This window comes from Carcharhinus amblyrhynchos, chromosome 4, assembly GCF_965287045.1.
Source record: "Carcharhinus amblyrhynchos chromosome 4, sCarAmb.v2.hapA, whole genome shotgun sequence".
Lineage (NCBI taxonomy): Eukaryota > Metazoa > Chordata > Chondrichthyes > Carcharhiniformes > Carcharhinidae > Carcharhinus > Carcharhinus amblyrhynchos.
The window spans coordinates 12052665-12072421 of record NC_137327.1 but is presented as its reverse complement, the minus strand read 5'-3'; the positions used below and the strand labels follow the sequence as shown (position 1 = coordinate 12072421).

The window sequence follows — 19757 nt, the reverse complement described above, 5'->3', positions numbered from 1 at the left end:
TATCATCCACGATTGAATGGTGGAGCAGACTCAACAGGTCGAATGGCCTAACTCTGCTCCTACATCTTATAAGAACATAAGAAATAGGAGCAGGAGTAGGCCATCTAGCCCTTCGAGCCTGCCCCGCCATTCAATAAGATCATGGCTGATCTGTCGTGGCTCAGTTCCACTTTCCCGCCCTCTCCCCATAACCCTTAATCCCCTCTCTTATCAAAAACCCAGTATATAGTATGTCTATTTATAGTATGTCTATTTCTCCATGAGTAAAAAGGTGAACCTGACAAAGGGACAAACCCGAAAGCTTGTGAATTTACTATCAAATAAATTGGTTGGACTTAAACCTGGTGTTGTCAGACTTTTTACTGTGTTTACCCCAGTCCAACGCCGGCATAGCCACATCATTTCCCCATGACCCAGAAAGGTAAATGGGAAAATCCCAACTGCTTGCAAGCAGAAATAAAAGTATGCACATCCATCCACAAAATGGGAGCTAAAAGTGAAAAACAGCCTTTTACAAAACTTCAAGACTTAAAAAGAAATCAAGCAAACTTTATTTTTATGATAAATACCAAGATAAAGAGACAATTAGAGCCAGTCACCGAAAGAAATCTCTCACTCCATTTTTTACCCAATAAAATTCTCTTCCCATTTATATTAGTAGATATCGCTACCACCAAATACCATAGTTATGCAGTAATTACAGTATAAGGACAATCCATTATATCCCTCACCAACATGCCCAGAATGCAACAAGCTTTCAAACTAAATTCCCATTTGCTCAAATTGTACTTTTCCACTTTTGAAAAAAATTAAAACAGAAATACTGAAAACAGGAGGAACAACAGCACATTGCACATCTTTACTGCACATATCCAAGAATTGCCATCTCATTATTCAACCAGACAGGAATCATTTCCATTTATACCAACACACACACGTACACTAGAAACATGGATTATACAAAAGTAAACACTGGAGTTTTCAATCTTTAATTTAAAAAAGTTGACAAAATCTTTTTAAAAATGACCATTTCAATGGCTTACAATAAAAAAATCACATGACATGCTGTCTAACCTGTTCATTAATGCATAGGAGTGGTGGATACCTGTAAAATAATTAGTCACTGTTCACTGGCTGGTGATATTAAAGAACATTTTAAACAGTTCTCCTGAGCAGGCACTTCCCAAATCTGAAGTAGTTTAGCACTCTCCCAGGTAACATCCAAACAAGCCCCTTTGTGTCGCCAAAAGAAAAGAGGGAAAAAAAGCTGGTGCGTGGGTAAAAAAATAAGTCTCATTTTTAAAAAGTCGATTCGGCAAAAAAATTGTAATCAAAGTTTCAGTTTTTCTTTTCTCTTTTAAAAAAAGATGACTGCCTCTGGCAAGCAATGAGTGTGGGGACCACAACAGTTCTTGATCAATGTCTACCTTTGGTAAGGTAACACAAAGATAAGGATAAACTTTGAAAGTTGTATATTATGTTGCCCTTAACTGAAATATTTCTTCTTCTTTTGCCCTTAACTGAAATATTTCTTCTTCTTTTGCCCTTAACTGAAATATTTCTTCTTCTTTTGCCGTTATCTGAAATATTTCTTCTTCTTTTGCCGTTATCTGAAATATTTCTTCTTCTTTTGCCCTTAACTGAAATATTTCTTCTACTTTTGCCGTTATCTGAAATATTTCTTCTTCTTTTGCCGTTATCTGAAATATTTCTTCTTCTTTTGCCCTTAACTGAAATATTTCTTCTTCTTTTGCCGTTAACTGAAATATTTCTTCTTCTTTTGCCGTTAACTGAAATATTTCTTCTTCTTTTGCCGTTATCTGAAATATTTCTTCTTTTGCCGTTAACTGAAATATTTCTTCTTCTTTTGCCGTTATCTGAAATATTTCTTCTTCTTTTGCCGTTATCTGAAATATTTCTTCTTCTTTTGCCGTTATCTGAAATATTTCTTCTTCTTTTGCCGTTATCTGAAATATTTCTTCTTCTTTTGCCGTTATCTCAAATATTTCCTCCTCTTATGCGGTTATCTGAAACATTTCCTCCTCTTATGAAGTACTTCCTTCTCTTTTGCTGTTATAGCCCCTGTCCTTTGCTGTGAGCTGAAGTCTCTCCTTTCCCTTTGCTGTGAGCTGAAGTCTCTCCCTGTCCTTTGATGTTAGCTGAAGTACCTCCCCGCTCTGCCGGTGCTGGGACTCTGCAGGTTGCTGTATTGTTGCTGGATGTCAGACACACGCACCGGCTCCAGGTTAGCCCATGGGTCCTGCAGCATGGAGGCTTTATAGTAATGCTCCACCGGCGCCGGGGATCTCCTCTCGCCACCGCCGCTGAACGGGGTGGATGTCCTGGGCGAGCCCTGGTACTTGCGGTGGGCCGGGCTGGGGGAGTGTTGCTGAGCGCCGGGGGAGAGTGGGTGCTGGAAGGGGGGTGAGGTGTAGCGGCCCCGGTGCCGGGGGCTGAAGCCCTGCGGCGGCGGTGGCGGCGGCTGTTGCTGCCCGGGAGACGGGCTGTTGTAGCGGTGCTGGAAGGAGCCCGAGCCCGGCGGCTGCGGGGAGTTACTATAACCCCGGTGCCGGCTTCCATAAGGCGGGGTCGCCGTGCCGCCCCAGGAGTACATGCCGCCCGCCTGCCCCGCCCCGGGAAACGGGCCTGGGCCCGGAGGCGGCGGCGGGCTCCGAAAGCCCGGCTGCGACGGTCGGAAGTTCGGGCGGAACATTCTGCGCCTCCGCTGGGACTAGTCTTGAGGTGAAAACCCGGGGGCCGGAGCGGCCGCGGCCAGCGGCCTCCTCAAATCTCCACGCTCCTATATCCTGCGGCCTACTCCGGCCGAAGCTTCTCGAATCGTGCGCCACCGACTATCCCTTCCCCTGGCTCCCTGCTCCACTTCCGGTTTCCGCCATCATTTCCGTCCGTTTCTATGGCAACCATGGTCTCAATCCCGCCACTTCCGCTTTGCCCTTTCCCGTTCAGCTCCTTCACGTGTCGTCACATCCGTTCTCTACCCCTCCCCGGCAGACCGCACAGTTGTTACCATGGTAACTGTTCCTTTTGGTTTCCATGACTCCTCTTCTGTCCAGCTCCTGCCTGAGGAGCAAACGCACAATGAGCTTCCTGTTCTGCCTCACCCCTGCTATTTACACCTTATTTCCAAGCTGGTAATCAGTCATCAGCGTGTGGAAACAAAGCTAGATATGAGCTGAACAGGCAAGTGAGCTTCACTGTTACTCTGGGCATTGACTCCTGCATTTCCTCCCTGCTGCCCGCAGTGGACCTACCCTACATAGTAAGCTGATCTTTCTCTGCACCCTATGTGTGACCACAACACCACTTTTGACACAAAAGCACAAAATGCTGGAAAATCTCAGCAGATCTGACAGCAGCTGTGGAGAGAGAACGGAGCCAAGGTTTTGAATCAGGATGACCCTGACCATAAGAACTAGAAGTCGGCCATCTGGCCACTCAAGCCTGCTCCAGTATTCAGTAACATCAAGGCTGGTCTTTCCATGGACTCAGCTCCACTTACCCTTGATTCCTTTTTTTGTTCAAAAATTTATCCTTGCCTTAGAAACATTCAATGAGGTAGCCTCAACTGCTTCACTGGGCAAGGAATTCCACAGATGAAGTTCTGTTGTTCCTCCAGTTTGCCATGAGGTGCCATGGACAGCACCTCATCTTCCCACTGGGCACTTTAACATCATCTGAAGACATGGAGTCAGCTTCCAAATGCAATGCTGGCGAAAGCCAGCTCTACCTCTCTTCTCAAACCCTCTGCCAGTTCTGTGTTACTAGACATTTTCACCAACATCCAAACTTGAATGAGCATCAATTACACATTGGAAAAAGCAAAATTCTTCTCTTTAGTTCCAACACAAGCTCTCCACCCTTGCCACTGATTCCATGAACTCCCAAAACCACTCACGCAAATGCTTGCTAGGCTTCTAGGAAATTTGAAGTCTTGGCTTTCTCTTGTTGATGGTGTCTATGGATGAAATCATTTACAATTGCTCTCTTGTTGCCCCTCCCAGCCCATGTGTGCTTACATAGAAGGAAAACTAGATAGTCCTTGGTTTTTTTCCCTAGCTAACAATTCTTATCAAAATATATTGGCAGATACCTTGTGATAGTGCCCAATGCCTGTGTTATATTTTTGTATGCAGACAGCATGATACATGTAATGCATAATTCATTACTGGGTCAAAACAGAACTTACAGTTCTGAATGTGTTTGGTTTTGAAAACTTTTGAATCTTTGATGGATGTGATGCCACCTTATGACTTAGATCATCCTATTCTGTGTGATTGCAAACAAAAATGTTTGTCACACTTTGAGGAGGTTTCTCCTTTAAAAGTGGAGTAAATTATAGTAACTGTATGTGAAGCAAAGTCATTAAATAGTAATTAGGATGTCTTATTTAATATTTAATGATTTTGCTTTACCTTGAATGTAATAAAGCATTAATTGCAAGCCTCACTTTGATCGACAGAGAATTCGTCTGATGAAAACCTTACTTGGAAAATGGAACTCCAGGAGGAAGACATGGTCAGCTGTGAAACAATGATGTTCTCCAATACTCCCAAGTGTAACAAAAAAATGGCAATAAGTCCCACCAATTTTCTCCATTCCTGGGACTCTGAAAGAAAACTCACAGATGTTCTTATCAGAGTCAGTGAGGAAATCTATGAAGACGATCAAAAGCAGATTGATCAGTTCACCATCTGTAATGGATGGGATGATGCAGTAAGTAGTTCAACATTCCCACTTCAGAACTTGCTGCCAAATTTAACTAATTAGATAACATTTAAATCATGAAGAAAATATTTAACCTGGCTCCTGACTTTCTTTGATTTGGCTTACTTATAAACGTTCATGGGGCATTTTAAATGGAGATAAAGTAAATTGGGCCTACACTCTTCTGATTTTGGAAGAATGAGCGGTGATTTCATTGAAATGCATAACATTCTTTTGACGGATGTAAGCACATGTGGGCTGGGGGGAGGCAGCAGGAGAGCAATTATAAATTTTTTTGTCCACAGCGACTATCAACAACAAAAAGCCAGAAGTTCAAGTTTTCCAGGAGCCAAAGAAGAATCCGGGTGAGTGGCTCAGCTTTAGTTTTGGGAGCTCATGTGACCAGTGGCAAAGGTTGGGAGCTTGCATTGGAATTTTTCCCAATGTTTAATTGGAGCAACTTGATGCTCATTTAAACTGCACAGTGGTTAGCACTGCTGCCTCAAAGCACCAGGGACCCAAAGAGGTGCAGGAGTGTGGTGACTAGGAGATTTTCACAGCAACTTAATTGCAGTGTTAATGTAAGCTTACTTGTGACACTAATAAATAAACTTAAAAAAAACTCATTCAAGTTTGAATGTTGGTGAAGATGTCTAGTAACACAGCTGGCAGAGGGCTTGAGAGGGTTGGAAGAGAGGCAGAGCTGGCTGTTGTCAGCATTGCAAGTGGAAGCTGTCTTTGGATGATGTTGCCAAGGTTCAGCATGTAGATAAAGGAGCCAACTATTGACAGGACACAGAGTGGGAAGTGAAGCCATTGCTAGAGATGCTCTGGCCACAATAAGACAGCTAATGGGAACCATGGCAATCCCATTGAGTTGGTAAGTGGATAGATGTTGAGTGGCTGTTTCCTCTGGTTGGAGAGTCTAGCACTAGGGTGACACAGTCTCAAATTGAGGGGCCAATCATTTTGAACTGAGACGAGGAGAAATTTCTTCACCCAGAGGGTTGAGATCTCTGGAATTCTCTGCTCCAGAGGGCTGTAGATTCTCATCACTCTGTACATTCATGGCTGAGATTAATAAAATTTTGGGCACTAAGGGAGTTAAATAAGAGGGTGGGAAAGTGCATTTGATATAGAAGTTCAACCATGATCTTATTAAATGATGGAGCAGACTTGAACCCATTCCTGTTCCTATTTCTTAGTACATTTTCTACATCACATGGACTGCAACAGTTCAGGAAGGCAGCTCAACACCACCTTCTCAAGGGCAATTAGGAGTGGAAAATAAATGCTGGCCTAGCTAGCAATGGACACATCCCATAAATGAATCACAAAATATACTTATTGGCAGGAGAAGACCAGCTGATTTATCAAGCCTGTCCTAGATCTTCATGTGGCACTGAGTGCCATTTTGCCCATAGAGTGCATTTGAAATTTAATTACCTTGTGATAAACTCTGATATCCAATGATTTGATATTAACCCATGTTGGTGGCAGTGATCAAACTTCATTCGGTGTAAGCGAGCCTTCATCTGAGCAGTTTCTGTCACACAACTTGTCTAATTCCTTTACTCTGGCTTCTGAACTACACGATGTGGAGATGCTGACATTAGACTGAGGTAAACACAGTAAGAAGTCTCACAACTTCAGGTTAAAGTCCAATAGGTTTATTTGGCAGCACTAGCTTTTGGAGTCTTGAGCCCCTTCATCAGGTGAGTGAGGTCTTGTGTTCACAAAAACAGGACATGTAAGTTAGTGCTGCCAAATAAACCTATTGGACTTTAAGTTGGTGTTGTGAGACTTTTTACTGTTCTGAATTTCAGTCAAGCTTGCTGTTCTCAGTGTTCTGTTTAACACTACTGACAGGTTGCAGGGTCCAACACATCAAAAGCTTTCCTTCCTTAACTGGCTGCATCGCATTAAGCACACCAGTCCTCAGATTTCTCTTTCATTAAATAATTAAAAGCAAAAGGTATCAAGTGCCCATCAACATCCCACCTGAGGTGCCAATTTGTTAGCTGTTGATAAACTCTCATATCCAACCATTCAATGTTGGCCCATAGGACAAAATCCTGGAAAATCTCAGCAGGTTTGGCAGCATCTGTAAGGAGAGAGAAGAGCTGACGTTTTGAATCCAGGTGACCCATTGTCAAAGCTAAAAGGCAGAGAAAGTGGGAGATATTTATACCGTAGGGTGAGGGAATGAAAGATTAGTCACAGCCACAAAAACAAGGGGAAAGGCTAAGAGGTGCTAATGGCAGTCCATAGAGAGAATAAAACGTGTGACTGGCTAAACGGCAGAGAAGCTGAAATCAGAGACTAAGCTGTGCCAAATGAAGATGTAGGGGGAGGGGGAAGGTTAGTGGGAGGGAGGTAAAATTGAGAAAAAAGGAAATAAAAACGGGGAAAAAGTGAAGCGAAGAAAAATGAAGGAAGACAATAAAGAAATAAAAGGTAGAAAACAGTAAAAAAAATAAATAAAGTAGAATGCAAACAAAAGGGTCAACTGGGGTAGAGCTAATCATCTGAAGTTGTTGAATTCGATGTTGAGACTTGAAGGCTGTAAAGTGCCTCACCGGAAGATGAGATGGTGTTCCTCCAGTTTGCTTTGAGCTTCACTGGAACATTGCAACAGGCCAAGGACAGACACGTGGGCATGGGAGCAGGATTGTGTGTTAAAACGGCAAGCAACCGGAAGGTCAGGGTTCTGACTGCGCTCAGACTGAAGGTGCTCAGCAAAGCGCTCACCCATATTGGTCGCAGTGACTAAACTTTGTTCAGCGCAAGTATTTGATAAACTACAACATCTGAGCAACAGTTGAAAGTGTAACAGAGTTAAATTAGCCCATTTATACATTGGGTAAAAGCCTTGATGATATGTATCTACACTCTTTGAATCAGCCCCTGGTTCACCCTTGGAGTTTCTGCTGAACTACATCAGGAATCTTTGATACCTCCTGTCCATGCAGATCCTTCTCCCCCACCTCCTCCTATACTCTTCACTATAATTAGAAATCACTGAATTCTGCAAGACAAATTATGTTATGGTCCCTTCTGTAAAAATGATAACAGCTCAGGGAGTGGCCATTTGGCCCATCGATTCCATACAGGCTCTCTGTCAGCTAAATCTGTCTATACCAGTCCATTCCCCTACTTAGGTTTAGATCTTCTGATCCCCTCCTCTCCCACCACAACATCATTTAATTGTGTCAGTTTGGGGCTGTTATCGGGCATGACTGTGGCAGCATTAAAAGGGGTTTGTTTTCAAGCTGGCAACATTTAGCTTCTTGTTAGTTAATGGTCCCTGCGAAACACCCTCCATTACCCCAGCCAACAGCTCAGATAGTGGTATTCCCCCTTTTGCAGCCATCCAATTACACTGTGACTGAGATTGGTTCCCATACAAAGCTGAGCCAAATCTGTACGGACTCAGGTATGAAAGCACAGAAAGAGACCTTCAGATCAATCCTGTTCACCAATATTTTAACCAGACAACATAAGCCACATCAGACAGGTCAGCTCCAGGTAGAGGCAAAGTCAGACTTAAAAAACATTCTGAAAAACAAAAAACTCAAATTTATGTTACAGTTTAAAAAAAAGTGAGAAATTCCTATCTAGTAATCAGAACAAGTTCCAGGAGACTGGTGACCCAAGAGGCTGGCATTTGGAACAACAGTGCAGATTAACAGCAAGGATTTAAATGGGAGCTGGATGTGTTCCAGGTGAAGGCTGATATCACTGCCTGAAACACCTCCTATTTAAATACCTGCAGCGAATCTGCAATCTTGTTCCAAAGAGTGCGCCCGGAAACTGATGCTCATTTCACATTGCTAGCCGATTTACCAAAGGAAGCACTGCAGCACTGTATGACGGTGACCTAGACCTGCTACCACTGCGTGAATCTGTACTCACTGAGCTTATCAACTTGGCAATTTATGCAGTTGAGTTCAGCTTTAACAGCACCATGAATGATCAAATAATGGTGTTGCCATGGGATTCCCTTCGGCCCAGCTCTTACAAGCATCCTTGTTGGGTTCCATGAAAAACATATCTTTGATGGAATGACACTCAGCTTCTACATCTTGCATATTGGCTGAAATAGAATGTATTAAAGGCATCCTGCAGCATAATGGCTATCTTGATCAGATTATTTTCCTATATATCACACAAGCTCATGAATGGGCAGTCACCTTTGGCCCTGAAAAGTTCCCAGTCTCCCTCAGATTAGAATCATAGAATCCCACAGCGCAGAAAGAGGCCATTCGGTCCTTCAAGTCTGCACTGACCACAATCCCACACAAGCCATGACTCCCACATATTTACCCTGCTAATCCCTGACACTAGGGTCGATTTAACATGGCCAATCAACCTAACCTGCACATCTTTGGACTGCAGGAGGAAATGGAGCAGCTGGAAGAAACCCACGCAGACACAGGGAGAATGTGCAAACTCCACACAGACAGTAGCCCTAGACCGGGAATTGAACCCAGTCCCTGATGCTGTGAGGCAGCAGTGCTAATCACTGTGCCACCGTGCTGCCCACATTACCCTGCAAGGGCAAGGATCTCAAAAATTTGAGCAACAGGTGAAACGAGCTGTTTCATGCAGTAGCAAAGCAAGTGCTATTCACACAAACAGAATGCTGTCATTAAGCGAAAATGGCATTCTGCCTAACACACAAATGAATAATGTGGTATGTGAATTTCAGTGCCTGTGCAATGCTAGGTATGTCAGCTGTACATCTCAAAGACTGGCTAAAGTACAGATCATACCCAATCAGCCCGTACTGGGTATGATTCCAATATTAGATATACTGGAATCATATATTCCAATATGATTCTGAAATTAGATTTGATTAGATATCAAACCTAATCATTAGATATGATTCTGCGATTGGAGAACATTTGTTAAATAATCCTCAGTGTACCAAAAATTAGACTGACAATCAATTTAAGACTGGCCATTGGGATGCAGTGTGATGTATTTGCATGTCTTGGATGCCACCTATATTAATACACAGGGCCATATTCTTTGCAGGTAGAAAGAGCAGGTACTCACATTGTGCATGTTTCAGCGAAATGAAATAATTGATAGCCGTTCACTGGTTCATTCCTCCAGGACAAAGCCTTGACCAGTTCAAGCTGCCTGGTATAAAATTTCAAACAATGCTTGGCAGCTAACCACCAATCATCATCATTTGGTACATTCTCCGTGGCAACACCTCAACCAGAATCCACTTGACAACCACTCTCTTCATGTAGTATGAAGTTGTTGTCACCGCTGACATTGTTATTCTTGCCATTGGCCTGATGAGTGCAAGACGATAAGCATCAACAGAATGTCTTTTTCAGCGATACTCAAGTTTGGTACGACCAAATGACGATTTAAAAGTTTTTTTTTTAAAATGGTCTTGCTTCTATAACAAGTATGATTCCTTCACTGTTTTTAACAAAAGTATTTCTGGAGAGGATTCCAGTTTGCTAGTAGCCCAAATGGGAATATGGCACGCATTTTTATGCTGTTTGGAAGACAAATCATAGCATGGTTACAGCACAGAAGACCATTCAACCCATCATATCTATCCTGTCTGTCTGCAAGAACAACTCTGATCTCAGTGCCCCACCTTTTCCCCGTCACTCAGCTTTTTTTTATCTTCAGATGTTTATCCAGTTTCCTTTTGAAAGTCATACTTTCAGATGTTGCCTGCTAACAGCTACTCAACGATCCTCTCCTCCTTTGCTTTTAATGTTTATAGCAATGATATAAAAGAGCCTTTGATAAATTACCTATGCTGTACCTGGCAGTCAAGAAGGTCAGTCTCTAATGAGAAACAGAGAAATCAGATTACAGTGACTCCTTCTCCTAAATTGTTTACCGTGATCGAACAGAGGAGCAGGCACTCAGCCCACTTAGCACGTTCCGCCATTTAATGAGACCATAGCTGATGTGATCCTAAAAACTTTGGCTCTGTCCTTGTCTAGGAAAAATTTACTAAAAGCAAGTGACTTATTTTCTATGAAATGTTTTATGTTGGATAATATACACTGCATAATAACAAAACTTTTTTTAAAATCCATTTATTGTCAAACAAATTTATTTCATCTTATATACAGCAATGTGTTTTTATTTTTAACAACTTCAGAGATCCAGATCACACCATAAAGTGCAATAGCTCGTTCAAGTATTTCATCCTGCTAATGTCTCAGGTAGTGTTTTCCACATAATTGCTAGGCACTGATAGGACAATTTTATTGGGGCATTTCACCATCACTTTGAACTGATATTGATGTAAAAATGATCTTACTAGAAAATATGCTGGCTCCCAAGCATTCTAAAATGAAATGGAACATGATCAAAGTTATGATAGGTCATGTTTCAGTTTCACAAACAATGCATGATGTGGAGTTGCCAGCGTTGGACTGGGGTAGGCACAGTAAGTCACATGTCACACTATCTGTAACCCACACAACTTGTCTGGGCTTGCAAAATCTCACTAACTGTCCAGGCTGGAGACAATACACGTCTCTTTAACCTGTGCTTAACTCTCTCTCCACTCACATTGTCTGCCCCTGTAAAGACTTGATTACCTGTTAAGACTCGCATTCCAACCATTATCTTGACATTGTGTCTATATATTCCCTGTTTGTGAACTGAACCCTTCACGCACCTGATGATGGGGCAATGCTGTGAAAGCTCATGCTACCAAATAAACCTGTTGGACTTTAACCTGGTGTTGTGAGACTACAAGCAGTGCAGTATAATTCTGACTCAGAGCAAACTTAAGTTCAAAAATTGAAAATGGAATATCGCCAAGTGATATTAAATCAATGGCAGCTTTGTTTAAAGTTTATTTATTATTATCACAAGTAGGCTCACATTAACACTGCAGTGATGTTGCTGTGAAAATCTCATAGTCACCACACTCCGGTGCCTGTTCGGGTACACTGAGGGAGAACTTAGCATGGTCAATGCACCTAACCAGCATGTCTTTCGGACTGTGGGAGGAAACCAGAGCACCCAGAGGAAACCCACGCAGACATGGGGAGAACATGCAGATTCCGCACAGACATTGACCCATGCCAGGAATCAAACCCAGGTCCCTGGTGCTGTGAGGTAGCAGTGCTAACCACTGTGCCACCATGCCATCTTTTGCAAGTAGAAATCAATTGTTGCTCACCAGAGTGCAATGGATAGCAGGTGTACCCACATGCGTGTTTTGTACAGAGGTAGTCTGAGATCAATAGCTGTAATGTGTAGAATCTATCATTTTTAAAATATGTTCTTTCATGAAATGTGAGTGCCACTGGGAAGGCCAGGATTTGTTGTCCCTAATTGTCCTTGGACAAGGTGGCTTGCAAGGCCATTTCAAAGAGCAGTTAAGAGTCAACCACATTACTGTGGTTCTGGAGTCACATGTAGGCCAGACCAAGTAAGAATGGCAGATTTCCTTTTCTAAAGGACATTAGTGAACTCTGATGGGTTTTTAACAACAATGATAATTTAATAGTCACCGTTGCTGAGACTAGCTTTCAATTGCAGATTTGTATTAATTCAGTTTGAATTGCACATCTCTAGAGCATTAGCCCCGGGCTCTGAATTACTAGTCCAGAGACATTACCACTTCACCACTATTCCTTCATTCTATAAACCTCTAACTATTTGTTCTGAACAGGGCTGTATTAGATATTGTGGAAGCAGTTTAAGTTAATAATACTGGCATTTATTGCCTAATATGAAAGTATATCTATTTTACATAATTTAGAGTGCAGTTGGCAATTATTGTAAAATATTCATATAATGGAACAGAATAAATGATTTTTCACTAATGATTACAGGGGAGTTCAAGGACAATAATTATAGGAAAATTCAGAGCTTGGATATCTAAATTACATGGAAGGATTACATTTTTTTTAAGTGCCTAATGTTACACGACATATAAATGGCTGAGTGAGAGTAACTGTTTTAATGTCTCAGATCTATTTTTCGAGTGGATTTTTTATTGAAGTTTTATCCTGCCTTTTCCAACTTTTCACTTATTAGGTTATAATCTGAAATGCCTGAAAGAAAAATGGAGGCCGATTCAACAGTAACTTTCAAAAGAAATGGGAATGGAGAAAGAGCAGGGCAGTGGGACAAATTACACAGTTCTTTCTAAAGAGCTAGCACAAGCATGTTGGACTGAATGGTCTCATTTCAATGTTGTATGATTCCATGCTGTCACCAATGCCAAGAAAGTTTCATTTCAAAATTATTTATTAGTCACAAGTAGGCTTACATTAACACTGCAGTGAAGTTACTGTGAAAATCCCTGAGTCACCACACGCCGGCACTTGTTGGGTATATTCAGGGAGAAGTTAGCATGGCCAATGCACCTAACCAGCATGTCTTTCAGACTGTGGGAGGAAACTGGAGCACCTGGAGGAAACCCACACAGACATGGGGAGAAAGTGCAGACTCCACAAGCCAGGAATCTAACCTGGGTCTCTTGTGCCGTGAGACAGCAGTGCTAACCACTGGGGCACTGTGCCGCCTCACAAGCCAAAGCTTGTGGTGTCTAGGAAGGGCTGAAGATCGTAAGATTTCTTTACTCAGTTTTATAAATACCAGCTGTTCAGGCTAATGGAGGCTGTCCTTACCCAATGTGTAATATGTGACATTATTCTGCAGAGATTCACAAACTCTCTCCATGTAACTGGAAAACATGCCATGATATTAAAATGGAATGAATTGTGGTCCATGATTTATTACAAATTGGTTCTAAATGGAAGAAGTTGGTTATCTAACTTAAGTTCCATTAAATGGCAACTTGGAACAATGGTTACATGTGATTAGACACTGAACAATATTGAGATCATAGAAGTTTACAGCATGGAAACAGTGGCCCTACTTGTCCATGCCACCCTTTTGTTTAAATCACCATGCTAGACCCAATTGCCCATATTTGGCCCAAATCCTTATATACCCATCTTACCCATGTAACTGTCTAAATGCTTTTTAAAAGACAAAGTTGTACTCGCCTACTTTCTCATTACTTATTCATGCATGTGGAAAATGAAGTAAAGAAACTTTCTTTAGGCGATAGTCATTTGCCACCTTGGCTAACATAATTTTAAAAGGTTTCCTTTTTTTATAGATGCATGGCTGGAGAAGGGATAACTCCCATTCCTCCTCCCATACTTTGAAGAAGTTAAAGAAATCAAGGAAAGAGGAGAAAAATGGGAGCCACTGTGTGTTCTGTGCAGAAATGGTGCCCACCTCTGAAAGGAAAAGTGTCCAAGATGTTGACCAATCTGGTCCTTCGTCCAAAGCATCCAACAGTACAACGTTGCCTATTTTCACAGGGAAGAATACTAGCTCCTTCGCAGAGAGAACAATTCCAGTTTCACAAACAAAGCTGCAGCAGTACAGCACCACGCCTTCGCAGTGGCACGCAAGCGAAGCGACTCAAGAAATCCACGTCCAAGATAACAAGGCTGAGACTGATGCCAACCCATCTCAGGAATCCGAGTCCGAAATTACCCACAACCCCAATCAACAGACCCCAGTGAAAAAAGACTGCTCTGTGCTGCCGCCTGTAAAAAGGACCAATGGCGAAATGCTTGTCTCAGGTCTCAAAACAGGGCGAACGTTTTGTTTGGGCATACAAAATGGCAGCCGAGATCTGCAAACTGTGAGTGCAGTGTCAAAGCACAATGACAACAAAGACAATTTGTGCATTAGAGCCCATGCTTGTAATATGGCCATGTTACAGGTCAGCAAAATCCAAAAGGCAGAAACCTCAGTTCCTGTTGGATTGACAAGGATTCCCTTCCTAAACACCATGAATCATTGGTGCTGGCAATATTCTTTGATGCCAAGCCATGAGAACCTGGCCATCAATGGTGCCCCAGTGTCTAGAGCAATGGAGTGCCACAGTGTAAGGGTGCAGCCCCCCAAAACAGTAAAACAGCAGACAAAGCAGGATGACTTTGGTAAATCTACTTTCAGTCAGAGTGCCCCAAGCAATAAGCAGTTAAGTAGAATAAGACAAAAGAATGCTGCAGGGAGAGATATTCTCCCCGTGATCTCACAGCCTGGGCCACCACGGTTGACAGCAACCAGTATACCAATCTCCATACTGCCACATAAATTCCTATAGACTTCTGAGTTTTTTTCCTGTTTACCCTCCCCACTTCCACAGTAATGGCTGTCGAGACAGATTATAGTGTCCCCACCCCCACCCCCCTCTTCCTGGCTGAGATTAGTTAACTCAGTACAGACCTTTCATTGATCCTCAGGCCACATGGGACTGGATGGGCTATTGTGGTGTCACACAGAAAGGCATGTAGCAATCTAGAAATGTAGCACACAATTTATTAGAGAACAGCAAAGATGCAAAGATTTATTTGGATAGCGATATTCACACTTGCATAGTGATAAATGTTTCTGTAATTTATATAAAAAAGGAATCTAATATTACAGGACGTTAGTCAATGTTATCCTTCAATGCACCTACAGATCTTAAATTATAATATCCACAATGCATTGTATGTCTCGTGTCAATGATTTAATTTCAGCGTCGGATAAAAACAACAAATGCAAGATAACTTTGTAATTTCATCTAGTTTAATAAACGCAAAATTATGCAGATGCTGCAAATCCAAAATAAAACCAGAAAACGCTAGAAAGACTCAGCAGTCCATGGAGAGAGAAACACAGTTAGCATCTTGAATCAGGATGACTTCTTCAGAAAAGATTTGAAGTATCAACTCTATTTCTCTCTCTCTCTCCGCAGGTGCTGCCAGACCTGCTATATCTTTCCAGGAATTTCTGGTTTTATTGCATTTAGAATAAGCCTGATATAAGATTTATTATAAACAAAATCATTCACGAAGAGGATTGCCAATCTGTTGGGGTAGAATTTAAACCAATTCTCTAGGGTTTTGCTAAGTTGTAGCATGAAATTCCAACTGAACACGGAGACAAAACTATATATCCTCCTTCCCTCCATGAAAGTGCTGAATCATCCCTGCATAAACACTATTCTACCCAAACACGTCACCCCAAAATAGTCACTATTCACGTGCGAACCTACACAGTTGAGTGTCCATCACATTTGTTCACAATCCTCACCAGCCGATTCAACAGTAGCTTTCAGAAGAAATGGGAATGGAGAAAGAGCAGGGCAGTGGGACAAATTACACAGTTCTTTCTGAAGAGCTAGCACAAGCATGTTGGACTGAATGGTCTCATTTCAATGTTGTATGATTCCATGCTGTCACCAATGCCAAGAAAGTTTCATTTCCAAGTTATTTGTTAGTCACAAATAGGTTTACATTAACACTGCAGTGAAGTTACTGTGAAAATCCCCTAGTCACCACACTCCGGCACTTGTTGGGTATATTCAGGGAGAAGTTAGCATGGCCAATGCACCTAACCAGCATGTCTTTCAGACTGTGGGAGGAAACCGGAGCACCTGGAGGAAACCCACGCAGACATGGGGAGAAAGTGCAGACTCCACAAGCCAGGAATCTAACCCGGGTCTCTTGTGCCATGAGACAGCAGTGCTAACCACTGGGCCACTGTGCCACCTCACAAGCCAAAGCTTGTGGTGTCTAGGAAGAGCTGAAGATCATAAGCTTTCTTTACTCAGTTTTACATTTATAAATACCAGCTGTTCAGGCTAATGGAGGCTGTCCTTACCCAACGTATAATATGTGACATTATCCTACAGAGATTCTCGAACTCTCTCCATGTAACTGGAAAACATGCCATGATAATAAGAACATAAGAAATAGGAGCAGGAGTAGGCCATCTAGCCCTTTGAGCCTGCCCCGCCATTCAATAAGATCATGGCTGATCTGAAGTGGCTCAGTTCCACTTTCCCGCTTTCTCCCCATAACCCCCAATTCCCCTGCCTACCAAAAAATCTATCTACCCATGTCTTAATTATATTTAGCGAGGTAGCCTCCACCACTTGGACGGGCAGAGAATTCCAGAGATTCACCACCCTTTGAGTGAAGAAGTTCCTCCTCAACTCCGTTCTAAACTGACCCCCCTTATCTTGAGGCTGTGCCCTCTAGTCCTGCTGTCCTTTCTGAGCGGGAAGAATCGCTCTACCTCTACCCTATCCATCCCCTTCGTCATCTTATACGCCTCTATAAGATCCCCCCTCATCCTTCTAAACTTCAATGAGTACAGACCCAGTCTATTCAGCCTCTCTTCATAGTCCAACCCCCTCATCTCCGGTATCAGCCAAGTGAACCTCCTCTGCACTCCCTCCAAGGCCAAAATATCCTTGCGCAAGTGCGGCGACCAAAACTGCACACAGTACTCCAGCTGCGGCCTCACCAGTGTGCTGTACAGTTGCAGCAAGACCTCCCTGCTTTTATATTCTATCCCCCTCGCTATAAAGGCCAGCATCCCATTCGCCTTTTTGATCACCTGCTGCACCTGCAGACTGGGATTTTGCGATTCATGCACAAGGACCCCCAGGTCCCTCTGCACTGTAGCATGCTGCAGCTTTTCGCCCTTTAAATAGTAATCCCTCCTACTATTATTCCTGCCAAAGTGGATAACCTCACACTTGCTAACATTGTACTCCATCTGCCAGGTCCTCGCCCACTCGCTCAGCCTATCTGGATCCCTCTGCAGACTTTCCACACCTGATATTAAAATGCAATGAATTGTGGTCCATGATTTATTACAAATTGGTTCTAAATGGAAGAAGTCGGTTATCTAACTTAAGTTCCAATAAATGGCAACTTGGAACAATGATTACATGTGATTAGACACTGAACAATATTGAGATCATAGAAGTTTACAGCATGGAAACAGTGGCCCTACTTGTCCATGCCACCCTTTTGTTTAAATCACCATGCTAGTCCCAATTGCCCATATTTGGCCCATATCCCTATATACCCATCTTACCCATGTAACTGTCTAAATGCTTTTTAAAAGACAAAGCTGTACTCGCCTACTTTCTCATTACTTATTCATGCATGTGGAAAATGAAGTAAAGAAACTTTCTTTAGGCGATAGTCATTTGCCACCTTGGCTAACATAATTTTAAAAGGTTTCCTTTTTTTATAGATGCATGGCTGGAGGAGGGATAACTCCCATTCCTCCTCCCATACTTTGAAGAAGTTAAAGAAATCAAGGGAAGAGGAGAAAAATGGGAGCCACTGTGTGTTCTGTGCAGAAATAGTGCCCACCTCCGAAAGGAAAAGTGTCCAAGATGTTGACCAGTCTGGTCCTTCATCCAAAGCATCCAACAGTACAACATTGCCTATTTTCACAGGGAAGAATACTAGCTCCTTCGCAGAGAGAACAATTCCAGTTTCACAAACAAAGCTGCAGCAGTACAGCACCACGCCTTCGCAGTGGCACTCAAGCGAAGCGACTCAAGAAATCCATGTCCAAGATAACAAGGCTGAGACTGATGCCAACCCATCTCAGGAATCCGAGTCCGAAATTACCCACAACCCCGATCAACAGACCCCAGTGAAAAAAGACTGCTCTGTGCTGCTGCCTGCAAAAAGGACCAATGGCAAAATGCTTGTCTCAGGTCTCAAAACAGGGCGAACGTTTTGCTTGGGCATACAAAATGGCAGCCGAGATCTGCAAACTGTGAGTGCAGTGTCAAAGCACAATGACAACAAAGACAATTTGTGCATTAGAGCCCATGCTTGTAATGTGGCCATGTTACAGGTCAGCAAGATCCAAAAGGCAGAAACCTCTGTTCCTGTTGGATTGACAAGGATTCCCTTCCTAAACACCATGAATCGTTGGTGCTGGCAATAGTCTTTGATGCCAGGCCATGAGAACCTGGCCATCAATGGTGCCCCAGTGTCTAGAGCAATGGAGTGCCACAGTGTAAGGGTGCAGCCCCCAAAACAGTAAAACAGCAGACAAAGCAAGATGACTTTGGTAAATCTACTTTCAGTCAGAGTGCCCCAAGCAATAAGCAGTCAAGTAGAATAAGACAAAAGAATGTTGCAGGGAGAGATATTCTCCCCGTGATCTCACAGCCTGGCTCACTACTGTTGACAGCAACCAGTATACCAATCTCCATACTGCCACATAAATTCCTATAGACTTCTGAGTTTTTTTCCTGTTTACCCTCCCCACTTCCACAGTAATGGCTGTCGAGACAGATTATGGTGTCCCCACCCCCACCCCCCCTCTTCCTGGCTGAGATTAGTTAACTCAGTACAGACCTTTCATTGATCCTCAGGCCACATGGGACTGGATGGGCTATTGTGGTGTCACACAGAAAGGCATGTAGCAATCTAGAAATATAGCACACAATTTATTAGAGAACAGCAAAGATGCAAAGATTTATTTGGATAGCGATATTCACACTTGCATAGTGATAAATGTTTCTGTAAATTCATATAAAAAAGGAATTTAATATTACAGGACGTTAGTCAATGTTATCCTTCAATGCACCTACAGATCTTAAATTATAATATCCATAACACATTGTATGTCTGGTGTCAATGATTTAATTTCAGCGTCGGATGAAAACAACAAAAGATAACTTTGTAATTTCATCTCGTTTAATAAACGCAAAATTATGCAGATGCTGCAAATCCAAAATAAAACCAGAAAATGCTAGAAAGACTCAGCAGTCCATGGAGAGAGAAACACAGTTAGCATCTCGAATCAGGATGACTTCTTCAGAAAAGGTTTGAAGTATCAACTCTATTTCTCTCTCTCTCTCTCTCCGCAGATGCTGCCAGACCTGCTGTACCTTTCCAGTATTTTCTGGTTTTATTGCATTTAGAATAAGTCTGATATAAGATTTATTATAAACAAAATCATTCACGAAAAGGTTTGCCAATCTGTTGGGGTAGAATTTAAACCAATTCTCTAGGGTTTTGCTAAGTTGTAGCATGAAATTCCAACTGAACACGGAGACAAAACTATATATCCTCCTTCCCTCCATGAAAGTGCTGAATCATCCCTGCATAAACACTATTCTACCCAAACACGTCACCCCAAAATAGTCACTATTCACGTGTGAACCTACACAGTTGAGTGTCCAT

The 19757-nt window shown here is 42.5% G+C and overlaps 2 protein-coding genes and 1 pseudogene across 2 annotated transcripts; 2 read left to right on the top strand and 1 right to left on the bottom strand.

Annotated features, from left to right (window-relative positions):
• Positions 1-528: 528 nt before the first annotated feature.
• On the bottom strand, positions 529-2888 carry mplkip (M-phase specific PLK1 interacting protein). The gene has a single exon (XM_080188069.1). The coding sequence runs from the start codon at positions 2711-2713 to the stop codon at positions 2156-2158; it is 558 nt and encodes a 185-aa protein (XP_080044195.1). The 5' UTR covers positions 2714-2888; the 3' UTR covers positions 529-2155.
• Positions 2889-4483: 1595 nt separating this feature from the next.
• c4h16orf46 (chromosome 4 C16orf46 homolog) lies at positions 4484-15554 on the top strand. Its single transcript, XM_080188068.1, has 2 exons — positions 4484-4734; positions 13862-15554. Exons 1-2 carry the CDS (start codon positions 4513-4515, stop codon positions 14864-14866), a joined length of 1227 nt encoding a protein of 408 aa, XP_080044194.1. The 5' UTR covers positions 4484-4512; the 3' UTR covers positions 14867-15554.
• A 2245-nt stretch (positions 15555-17799) lies between these two features.
• On the top strand, positions 17800-18874 carry LOC145342505 (uncharacterized; annotated as a pseudogene).
• The last annotated feature ends 883 nt before the right edge of the window (positions 18875-19757 follow it).

What these genes read in the sequence shown, in the direction of transcription:
- mplkip (XM_080188069.1), bottom strand. Translation starts at nt 2,713, where the DNA reads ATGTTCCGCCCGAACTTCCGACCGTCGCAGCCGGGCTTTCGGAGCCCG.
- c4h16orf46 (XM_080188068.1), top strand. Translation starts at nt 4,513, where the DNA reads ATGGAACTCCAGGAGGAAGACATGGTCAGCTGTGAAACAATGATGTTC. An exon ending in GTAATGGATGGGATGATGCA is followed by an intron (nt 4,735 to 13,861) that starts GTAAGTAGTTCA and finishes CTTTTTTTATAG; the next exon opens with ATGCATGGCTGGAGAAGGGA.